This window comes from Centroberyx affinis, unplaced genomic scaffold (assembly GCF_046629955.1).
Source record: "Centroberyx affinis isolate AG114_WGS23_722 - 3 ecotype Tasmania unplaced genomic scaffold, CSIRO-AGI_Caff_v1 ptg000238l_1, whole genome shotgun sequence".
NCBI classification, from domain to species: domain Eukaryota; kingdom Metazoa; phylum Chordata; class Actinopteri; order Beryciformes; family Berycidae; genus Centroberyx; species Centroberyx affinis.
Window position 1 is genome coordinate 125,219 of NW_027278923.1, and position 12,182 is coordinate 137,400.

Consider the following 12,182-nt stretch of genomic DNA (forward strand, 5'->3'; position numbering starts at 1 on the left):
AAAAACCAGGAACAACATAAAGAAGAGGGATGATCGGCAAAGACGTGGAAAACAGAAACACCAGTGTTGTCCTTTAATGTTTAAACTTGCCCTGAGCAAGTCTACACAATTACATACAAAGAAGATTAGACCAGATAAGACCAGGCAGGAGAGGGATGCTGGTCTGCATCAAAGTCTGACACAACTTGCCTGCATGTTGGAAAGTGTTGCAGCGTTAAAAGAGATAAATAACCGCGGACAGACACTTTAAACAAGCTAACCCGGGTTGAATTTGCCTCAGCATCACTTACACATCATATCTGGTGGAGAAAGGCCCCGCTGGCAGTAAACACACACCAGTCCAGTTAACACACATTCACACTGACCCACTGAGTTTCTGGACCCGGGCATTTTCAACTGCCACACACACTTTTCCTCTTCTCCAACCCCAGAAAACGAGGCTGGTCGGCACGCTCTTCGCTTTAAGCTAGGCTAACACGGCGAAACCGTCCGCGGTGATGACGGAGAAACAGACATTTACACGGGGATGTTTATAAACAATGCGGGCATCCGTGCCAACAGCCAGCAGCTCTGCGAGCAGGAAAGTGGCATCAACATCCGAGCAAAGGCACTTCCACAACTCCGGGACAAGTTACCGGCCGCCTCGGCGAACCGCATTAAGGCGCAAGTTAGGGATTTCCGTGGAAAAAAAACACATCACAACTTGACCCATGTCAACTGGGATCTGTAGCTTTCCACCGGGTACGCTATTTGATGTGGGAGACACAATTTGGAAGAGGGAGAGAGAGAGAGGGAAAAAGGCACATAATTAATCACCTTTGGGTCCGCGATCAATTTACCTGGATTTTTCCGCGTCTCGTTTTCTTTCCGCAGACGCCCCCCACTCTGGTAAATCTCAGCTGCTCCCGTAAAAAAGGCTATTTTCTTTTCTTTTTTTATTAATTCTTTTCGCTAAACAATCAGTCCGCACATCCAAGATGGCTACCAGGAACACCTCCTCCTCCGATACCCTGATGGACGGGAGTCCCGCCCACCCGGCCCGCGATTGGTCCGCCGCCGCCGCTGCCGCGCCACTACTGGGCAAACCCCGCTGTCCGCCAAGAGGGACTGGTTTACTACTTCCGCGCGAGTCCCGCTGTGATTGGTCCGCTGTGAAAGGTGAAAGGTAAAGTTGAGTTTTGTTCAACGCCCCTCTCCCGTCATACCTCCCTCTGTTGGCAGAGGGTTTTGATGTGGAGTCCATCTGTCTTTGTGTTGTTTCATCTTAATTGTCTCAATAACATCAAAGATAAGCGGTAGATCCTGGAATATCGAGCGAGCTTCCAGTGTGGGTTTGATGGGAGTGAAGTTTCCCTTCAAATTCAAGATGTGTTGTCATGTCAACACAGCTGAGCGTTTGTCTCACATAAAAAAAACAAGACAGTGCAGAAACCCAACATCAGAAAAACTCTCTTCCTTTATTAATAACCCTGATGAAAGCATAACCCAAATAAAAGAAAAGACGCAAAGGAAAGAGCTCAATTGGAAGTGGTTCAAGTTCAAGGTTCAAGGTTCAAGGTCCTTATTGTCACAGCAGCAAACAGCAGATAATGTTAGCTATTAAAATTCATGAGCCTAGAGCGAGCCTCAACAGTGTAAACAAGTAAACAAATGCAATATACAAACAATGCAGTAATAAGACAGCAGTGCAAAATGTAAGAAGAAATGTAAGAAAAATCCAAGTAAGAAACAATAAAGATATAAAGTGGCAGAGCATAATAACACTATAAAATAGAATAAAATAAAATACATGCACACTTTTCAAAATTGTTTGGTGAATTGGAATTTCAGGAAGTCAGTGAAATTCTGTGATATCCCATGTTTTTTTTTTTTTGGGGGGTTTTTTCTCACCACATATCTGAGATTACCCATAGTGTTATAGATTATCAATACTGAATATAATAAAATGTTAAAGGAACCTTTCAGCTTGTATTTGATGCAGAATATGTAATGGTAATCAATACATCATGATTGAATGTGTTTGATTTGTTGAACTATCTTTTATTTGATTCATAATTTTTGATTTAGCGAGTCGAGACAAACTCTCTTAGAAGTGGAATTTCATGGAATTGAATGAATTCAGTTCTGTGTCCTGTCATTTGATTGATGATTTCTGAAAAATAATTGTGTCATAATTGATCATTATGCTTCGAACCTGAAGTCTCTGGCCATAATTATGATTTATACAAATTACCACTTCATAATTGATCCGTATTATGTTCTGGCCTCCAGGTCGACGTTATGGTGATTTATGAAAGCAGCAGTATTGATCAGTCTTTAAGGGTCCCACCATGCTGAGAGCCACCACCACCCCCCCACCCCCCACTCCCAACACACACACACACACACACACACACACACACTTTGAGCTTTGTCTGAAGCTGCTGCAGCCTCTGCTTCTCCATGCTGAGCAACAGTCTCCATCGTTTATCAAAAAGCTTGATTATTTTCTTTGAGCAGATGACAGAATATTGCTTTGTCTCTAATCATCAAGATCATGGGGTCTTAATCTTTTTTAAACGGGGACCCAGATGAGGAATATAAACTAATTCAGGGGCCCAGGAGAGTTAAAATATATTACTATAATGTATGCTGTATAGGGCTGCTGTAAGTTTTCCCACAATATCTCCTGTGATTCATGAACATAACTGCTTCATAACTGAGCTTTGTGTATTGAACTTGATGTTCAGGGCCGTAATAAAGCTGAAGCCATTTTTTTCTCCAGCCCATAATTTCAGAAAGCATCCCAAAAAAAAAATCCATCCAGCAGTATTGATCCGGTCAGCAGTCAGTCATATTTCACACAGTGCAGATGCCTCCCTGCTCCACTGGAGGGCGCTGCAGGGCCGCAGTCTGATGTCGTCAAGGGAGGAAGTAACTAATTACATTTACTCCAGTTACTGTAACTGAGTAGCCTTTTTGTGTACTTGTACTTTTTGGAGTGATTTTATTTTATTTTATTAGGAATTTAAAAGTACAACAACTCAAAAGAGTATCATGACACAAAATCCCAGAGGATAGCACTTAAAAGCATTACTAAAAACACTTATTTCCAAAGTGGTCCTCGATGGAAACAAACAAACACAATACATAAAAAACAAACAAGTCGATGGAAACAAACAAATTACAAGATAAACCTACTAGCCTCCCTTGCGACCCCAAGCCCATGGTTCAAACTCCCTCCCTTAAAAGTGAACCATCAACACTCCCCACAAAGCTGCCTAAACTTTTGAGTATTTTTTAAAGTCAGTAATTTTACATAAGTATTACTGCATTTTAAATCACATCTATTACAGAGAACAGATCGTGTGTCTCTCCATCAGCAACAGAAACTGGATCAACGTAAACTGACAAACTGTGGATCCATTCACAGTGAGAAGAGGAATCTGACTTTACTTTGTTTCTGCACTTTATTTTGTCATTTCTAATGTTTCCAGTTAAAAGAATCTAGTTTGAACTCTGTCCTCTCTCCTGTTAGAATCACATGGAAAAGATCACAGCTAACAACATTCTCTTTTCTAAAAAAAATAAATAAATAACTCAGGAACTTTCACTCTGAGGACATTTTAAATGACACTTTTTACTTTTACATCAGTAGATTTTTACACCAGTAATTTTAGTTATACTTAAGTAAAATATCAGCAAGGTAAAAGTACTTCTATACTGGAGTAGGACATTGTTCTTTCCACCACTGGATGAAGAGGATTTATGTCTGTCTAGATTCATTTCAGTTATCCAAGTAGTAAGATGTCCAAAAATAAATAAATAAATACATAAAATTGATTTGATGATTGATGATGTTTTCATATTTTTTTCACTGATTTATCTTTTAAACTGGGAAACAGCATTTATCTGCCTTTTCAAGCTGATATAAATATCTATTATCTGAATTTATAGTATATATTACAGTAAGAAGTATTTGAGCGAAGCAACTGAAATGAAAACAGGGTCTGAAAATCTATCAGTCCAACATTAATGTCTTTTCTCTTTATCTCTTATTTCTTTATCTAGTTCTCTATCATATGAACACCCTCTCTATAGTTATTTCATCTATTTCCAGGCTGCTGTGACTCAGACTTAGTTGCAGTATCATCAGTCTGGGAATGTAATCATATTGCTGCAGGCATGTGAAGTGGCTCTGGAAAAGAGCAGCAGCTAAATGCTTGAAATGTAAAAATACACTGTAAAGTATTTTATTTCTCATATTCTCCTGAACGCTCGACTCCAAGGCTGAATCCTGCGCTCTGAAAAAACTCAGCTTCACATTCTTCACACTCTGTTCAGCTCATGATGAGACTCCTGACTGCAAAAATAAAATGGCAACGATCACGGTTTTGAAAGTTATTTATTTTCTTGGTTGATGTGATATTTTAAACCTTCTATTATCACATAACCATTCAACATAAATAATAGACCAGTGCAACCAACTTATACAAAATATATAAATCAAGCAAGAGACACTCCTGCACCCATTCCTGCAGGAGCAACAATAGATTAGAAATAAATCAACACATTTCACAAAATAAATTATTTTCTCTATATATTTTCAAACAACTTCAACTTTACATAGGGCGGCTAAAACATAAATTGAAAAACAAAAAAACAAACAAACAAAATCAAACCCAAAACAATATTTTTCTCATGTCTAATAGAAAACAAAAGTGAAACAAAATGGAAGCCAGCCTTCTTCTTAAGCATCATGTTGGATCTGTAAATCCTCCCACAGCAAAACTAAACTGTCACTCCAAAATAAAATCTTCACTATTTCACAAATTTCAACCCCACTCTTTCAAAATGGTTGCAGGCATGGAGAACAACTGTAAACAGTCTTTGAAATGAAAACTATCCATTTTATCCATGGATATTATAAATCACAATGTATATCTTCTATCTATAACTAAAGTTTCTGAGGTAGAACAGCAAATAAAAAAAATAACTGAAACCTCCACTGAAAACCAAAATCTCAAGTTCAACTCAGTTTCCAACAAACTGAAATCCTGAAAAATCACATCTGCAGCCACTACTAAACAAAAAAAAAACCCCAAACAAACTGCAATTTGTGCACATTTTCTTGCTGCACTGTTTGAGGACTGCTTCCTAAACAATATATATTTTGTGCCAACTGGCCAATAAGTCAAGCCGCATGTTGGCAAAAATCTTTAATTTTATTCAAACTAAACTAATCCTAAACACTGGTATTTAATCTTCTTGCCCCCACAGTTGTAGTGAGCACTGAAAAAATAAATTGTTGGAAAAAGCTGTATCTACAAGCGCCACATTTTATATTGCAATCATAATAATAATAATAAAAAAAGAAAATAATCGTGCAGCCTTCTTACACATTTAGTACAGAAAACTGCCTCCAGATCAGGCTCTATGTGGAGGCCTCTCTCTGCTCCTCTCCCTCTCTCCTATTGGTCAGTTTCTGAACCTATAGGAGATGGGCAGCAGCTTGTGGGTCTTCTTCATGGTCTGGACCTTGGCGTGCGTCGGCTCGTCCATGGTCCTGTAGCAGCGCCGGGCGTAGTCCAGCAGCTTCTCTTTGGACGCCTCGAACTCCCCGACTTCAGCCACCTGCAACACAGCAGACGGGTTTATGATCCGTCATCTTCCTCAACCTTCATCCTCCGCTCTCTTCTTCTTCTTCTTCTTCTTCTGACCTCACTCCTCCTGACACACACATCATCACCCCAGGGTCACGGAAACACGCTCTTCCATCTGTAGTGAAGCTGCTGTGGCTCTCATGTTATTATCTACTTATATTTCTATCTCATGTTTTGCTCAATTCATTTTTATTCTCTTATTTCTTTTAGTTGGTTGTTATTTATGACTGTTATTATTGCTTTGTTTAAGCTATTATTACTCTTGTACTTGTTTTCCTATTTAATACTACTAATGTTTTATTTTTCATTTGTAAGTCAATTTAATTTTCATTTTTATTTGTCAATTCAAGTCAGTTATCCTCCTTATCCTCTTTTAAATCCCTCTTAAAGACATATTTTTATAAGTGTGCTTTCTCAGGGCTTGTGGTCTGATTTCACTTTCACCTTTTAAGTCACTTCTTAAAACCTATTATTATACAAAGTCATTCCCTTGTTCCTTATTTTATTGATTATTTTATAATGTTTTATTTTACTTATTATACTCTTCCTCATATGTAGCTCTTTTGCTCCTATATTTCCTTCCCAATGTTGTATAACCTTTAAATTGTTTTTACTATTGTTGTCCACCATATTTATTTTGTCTTGTGAAGCACTTTGTAACTTTGTTTTGAAAGGTGCTATATAAATAAAGTTTATTATTATTATTATTATATTATAATTATTTGTAAGTTAATTTCCTTTGTGAAGTTGTGACTCAGTTGTATTTGATATAGGTGTCATCTCACACCTATAACACCTGTGTATACTGGACAACCTTGTTTAATTCTGTCTATTGGCATTTTATATTTTACTTTCTTGCACAAACAAACTAAACTAAACTAAATCCTTACTATTGGTTGCTTGTAATGTTGATCATTTAGGAATTTAAAGCTGCACAAGGCAAGATGTTTATGGAGAAATACAACCGTCTGAACAGCCTAGATCACAAAGTGGGGCTGAAACAGACAAAAGTATATAGTCTAACTATATAGTAAATATATAGTTTTATATTTATTGATGACTTATTATATTTCCTGTACCATTTTTATTACTTTATTACATTTCCTGTACTACCATGGCATTGTTCATCTCATCTCATCTCATCTTATGAAGAAGAGATTAATGTCTGAGGAGAGTACAGTTTACTGATGTTATGTTACAAGATTTCTGGGTAATGAAGTTCAAACTTTAAAAAATCCCAAACTCTATTTTCTGCTGACACCACCTTACCTTCTAATGTGGAAAAGACTCCAGCACACGGTTTCAGACTTGCAGTTCAAACTAAAAAAGGTTTTCTACATTGTTTCTACATTGTTTGCAGGTTTTTCCTCCCACACAGCTGCCGTCTACCTGCTCTACAGCTGTGCAAAAGCTCCTTTCTCTTGTCCTAAACCTTCTTATCTACTGCCAACACTTATTCTTCTGCTCTCATTGTGAGTCGGTCTATATAAGAGCATCAGCTTAAATGCCAACAATGTACTGTAGAAAAAGTTAATGGAGAGTATTCGCCGTGTGCTTTCAACTCTGACCTCAAGCTTGTGCAATAGTCATGATACACCTGCTCCACCCCCCCACCCCCCCCCCAAAAAACTCCCAAATTTTGATCCGTTTCTAGATATAAAATATTACTTATATCCATCTGCCATCAAAATATATGAATGGAAATATGGTCTTTTCAAGAAACAAAAGCTAGAATGAAGCACTTTTGAAAAAAAAAATCAATTTCCAATATACCCATCTTTTTACTGAGCACTACATCACTGAGCTAAGGCACAGGATAAACATCATGATAGGGGACTTTGACACTGATTTGAAGACAATTGTCCTGCCTTGGCTGGACAATAAAGTTCTATTCTATTCTATTCTATTCTATTCTATTCTATCCCCATCCCAACAGTCCAGACCTTGTCGGGAGCCACCAGCAGCAGCTCGGCGATGGGCGAGGTGGAGGCCATGGTGTTGCGGTCGACTCCGTGGATCTGGAAGGCCCGGGACATGCTCCTCACCCGCTGGTAGGTGGACAGGATCTTCTTGTAGCGGATCAGCACTCCGTCTGGGTCTTTAACTGGGAGAGGAGAGGAGAGGAGAGGAGAGGAGAGGAGAGGAGAGGAGAGATGAGGAGAGGAGAGGATAAGAGAGGAAAGGAGACGAGGAGAGGAGAGATGAAGAGAGGAGAGGAGAGGAGAGGAGAGGAGAGGAGAGGAGAGGAGAGGAAATATGTTCAATGTACAAAACATTAGGGACTCGAGTCAAAGCTTGAAAATCCTTCTCTAACTCATCTGGTAGCAGTGTAAACACAGAAGCGGGGAAGATTCACGTGAACACCCAAGGTCTGTAGTGAAGATTTGCACCAAATAATGTAATGTAATGTGTAAATATCAGTCTTTTCCACTCACTGTACGATCGTTTGGCTTCAGAAGACTTGGATTATACTGCACGAGCTGTATGGAGTAACTTTATGGACTTTTTTTTTTTTGCTCTTGTTGGAACTCAGAAGAACCGGACCCCAAAGAGTTTGTTTTGGAGAAGGCTGCTATGAAGTTGTGTTGGCAAGCTCCCTGTGTGTTTAATAGACTAACAAACTTCACCTGTGTTTCAACTGGTATGAGGGTCAGTAGATAATGATTTTTGGGTGAACTATTCCTTTAACAAGAGCAAAAAGCAAGCATACTAGCTTTGACTGGACGACTTTAATATGAAGCAGGCCGTTGCGGATGAAAAGTTTGCATGCTTAGTCAACTTTTCCTGGATGAATCATGGTAAAACAAGTTTATCATCATCTATCGGTACAGTTTAACCCGGGTGAGGTTCTGCCTGCTCACCTCTCTGCCTCTCCCTGCCATGTGTGATCCTGAAGATCCTCCTCATCTTCATCCTGGGCTCTCCGCCGGCTCGGCCTCCTCTGCCCTTCTTCTTCGACCCTTTCTCCACAGACGAGTCCTCGTCTTCCTCCTCCTCCTCCTCCTCCACGTACTCATCCTCCGTGTAGAACTTATCCTCTTCCAGATGAAACTCCTGTTTGACTGCAGCCAGGAGCAAAACGAACAAAAATAGAAAGTCAGTGTAGAAATGCAGAAAACACACTGATTGTATCATGTAAGGATTATGTAAATTCACTTTCTTGAGACGCAAAATCAAGCAGGTTTCAACTTTAGAGTCAAAAATTTGTGCAGTAAGACAAACAGAACATCTCGTAATGGCTGTGTGTGTGTGTGTGTGTGTGTGTGTGTGTGTGTGTGTGTGTGTCACCGGGGATGGCAGCACTGCGGCGGGTGCGCGGCCCCTGACCCTGCAGCCGTTTGAGCGTCATGCCAGACCTGGTGGTCATGGGAGACGGAGGAGTCGGGGAGCTGGAGGGCTGCAGCTTCACCGCTCGCTGGGCGTCCAGCGACCAGTCTGACAGCAGAGGGTAGTTATGGTTAAAGTGCAGAGAGAAGAGAGAAGAAACTGACAAATTGTGCAGGGAAAGACAGAAAGAACACAAGTGGCTTATGAAATCTGCTCGCCTCAAAAGAAAAAGAAAAGAAAAAAGACAACTGAACTGGATAACAGAGACAAAATGATAATAAAACTCTGCAAAGAAGAGAACGGTATTAGTGAAACAAAATGCATAAAATAGTAGTTAAAGCTGCACTACTAGGCAAGATTTTTATGTAAAAACACAGTCTAGATCACAAATTGGGGCCCATGCCCACTAACTGAGATGCAGCAGATTCGCCTTTTCAAATGAAAGTTCTAATGTCGCTATGGAAACTGAAATCTCCTGTGAAATCCAAACTGTCTCCTAAACAGATTTATTAAACACAAACTACTTGAAGCCTGAGGCAGAAGTACTCTATTTAATATTTACTATTCAACATTCTTGACTCCCAAATCATCAAATGACAACAATTAATTAATATCTTAGGGAGTCTAGGAGGTTTTTAATAATTGTGTCATGGTGTGATGATGGGATTTTTTTCAATTTTAATCTCTTAGGCCACTGAAAATGTCCTGTTCTTGAGTTGAATCGTATCTATTCCTGCTACATAATGATTCTTTCAAACACATGAAATATAGACTTTACTATCGCGACTATTTGGATTTTTGTGTCAAAACTGGGGTAATATATAACAGGTAATACAGTAGTTTAACTTAATCCATACATGTTAGTAATCTATTACTCCTCTGTATTTCCTACCAAGTCTACTTAACATGTTTAAACTGCTTTATTGTTTGCATTATGTTTTTATTTCTACTGTTTCATTGCTTATTCTATATTTTATTAGTCTTTTTTCCCGGCTGAATCCTATCATTTTCTACTTTTAACAACCCAATTTCCCCATAGGGATTGAAAAAAAATGTAATCTTATCTAGTATTATTGTTCTATTGCTGTTTCCAGTGTTTCTGGTGTTAATCCAGTGCAGATGAATGATGCATGATGGGAAGTTTTGCGGCGCCTCACCCTCCTGGCTCCTCATGCTGACGATGAAGCGGTCCAGCTGGCAGCGCAGGAAGTTGCGCTCCTCCTCCAGCTCCTCGATGCGTTTCTGCAGCCAGGCGTTCTTCTCCAGAGCAACGTACAGGTGAGCCCGCAGGTTAGAGACCAGGATGAACGGACTGTACGGAGAGGGAGGATCTGGAGGAGGAGAGAGAGGAGAGGAGGGGAGAGAGGGGAGGAGAGAGAGAGGAGAGAGGGGAGAGGAGAGAGGGGAGAGGAGAGAGGAGAGAGGAGAGAGGAGAGGAGGAGAGGGGAGAGAGGGGAGAGGAGAGAGGAGAGAGGAGGGGAGAGGGGAGGAGAGAAGAGGAGGGGAGAGGAGAGAGGAGAGGAGGAGAGAGGAGAGAGGAGAGAGGGGAGGACAGGAGGGAGGGGAAAGGAGATGAAAGAGGAGGAGAGAGGAGAGGAGAGAGGGGAGAGGAGAGGGGAGAGGAGAGAAGAGGAGGAGAGAGGGGAGAGGAGAGAGAAGAGGAGGAGAGAGGGGAGAAGGGAGGAGAGCAGAGCAGAGGAGAGGACAGAGAAGAGGAGGAGAGAGAGGAGAGGACAGAGAAGAGAGGGGAGAGGAGAGAGAAGAGGAGGAGAGAAGGGAGAGAAGAGAAGAGAGGAGGGGAGAGGGGAGGAGAGCAGAGGGATCAGATCGGAGCAGAAGAGCAGAGAAGATAAAGCAATGTGGAGGAGAGAATTAAAGGTGAGGAGAGGAAAGTAGAGGAGAGAATGTAGAGGAAAGAATGAGGAGAGGAAAATAAAAAAGAGGAGATGAGAGGGGAGGAGAGAGACAAAACAAAGAGGAAAGAGAGAGGGTGAAAGAGAGAAGAGGAGAGAATAGGACAGGAGAGATGAGGAGAGAAGAGAGAGAGGAGGAATTGAGTTAATAAAGAGAGCAAAGGGAGAGAGAAAGGGGAAAGAGAAAAGAAAGAGGAGGAGAGAGAGGTGGAAGAGAGAGAAGAGGAGTGTAATGTATTACAGATTGGAGTTTTAGTTCTAGTTAGTTTGACTTTATTCAGACTTGAGTTACAGTTTCAGTTACTTGAGACTTGACTTGGGTTCTGGTGGCTTGGGACTTGACTCTGACTTGTACTCTGATGACTTGAAAAGGTTTCTAAAGTCTTGACTTGAGATCTTGTGTTTGTGTAAATGACTCAGATTGAAAGTGATGAGATTTGTTCCAGCAGACGACTGAATTTAAATTCTGTTTTCTGAATGATTGAATTTATTGAAGTTGAAACTGATTATAGAAATCAAACTCATGATGCTCTTACCAAGTTTTTATCCTATTAAAACCATATGGCATTGAAAAGTCCTAGATATTTAGTTTTCTTTAAGATATTAAATTGATACTGGACTCTTGGTTTGTTCTGACTTGACTTGTTGTTCTACATTTAGACTTGAGACTTGACTTGGGACTGGAGCGAAGTGGACCCGGTCACACCTCTGTTACTGCTACATTATAGAGCTGCGGAGTGTAGATCTGCCGTACCGTCGATGATCTGCTGCCCGTGGTTCAGGTGGTAGGCAGGCGGTCGCTCCATGCTCTCCTCCAGGGGAAAAGACACTTCATACGCATCCAGATACAATCCTCCTCCTCCTCCTCCTCCTCCTCCTCCTGCTGCAGCTGCAGAGTGAGGCATGTAGTGCTCTGGACACACACACACACACACACACACACACACACACACACACACACACAGAATCAGATTCCACATTCAGAGAAAGCTTTACTGGCATGAATAAGATATTGAGTGTTGCCAAAGCATATTACAACAGTACAGGATAAAATAAGCTATGATACAGATTAATACACACACTGTTGATACACTCACACACACACACACACACACACACACACACACATACCTGCATACACATTCACTGTAGCTGAATACACACACACTGTAAACTTGTAGCACAGTGAAGATTATGCAGCAAAAAAGTCTTATATTTTGGTGAAATGCACCCAAATTTTTCAGTTATTTTCTTTTACTGATGAATTTTAGGAGTTAATTTCCAAAATGAAGTAGGCCTA

The 12,182-nt window shown here is 40.5% G+C and overlaps 2 protein-coding genes across 2 annotated transcripts in view; both read right to left on the bottom strand.

Moving 5' to 3' along the window:
- Positions 1 to 964, bottom strand: part of LOC139664587 (CCR4-NOT transcription complex subunit 3-like) — a 38,270-nt gene extending 37,306 nt beyond the window's left edge. The window contains exon 1 of the mRNA XM_071543478.1: positions 840 to 964. The gene's annotated coding sequence lies outside the window, so the exon portion shown is untranslated. The remainder of the gene's footprint in view (positions 1 to 839) is intronic.
- A 4,493-nt stretch (positions 965 to 5,457) lies between these two features.
- Positions 5,458 to 11,787, bottom strand: LOC139664504 (coiled-coil domain-containing protein 106-like). Its single transcript, XM_071543353.1, has 6 exons — positions 11,637 to 11,787; positions 10,127 to 10,300; positions 8,931 to 9,077; positions 8,504 to 8,704; positions 7,586 to 7,746; positions 5,458 to 5,613 (listed from the first exon to the last, which is right to left on the bottom strand). Exons 1-6 carry the CDS (start codon positions 11,785 to 11,787, stop codon positions 5,458 to 5,460), a joined length of 990 nt encoding a protein of 329 aa, XP_071399454.1.
- Between the last annotated feature and the right edge of the window lie 395 nt (positions 11,788 to 12,182).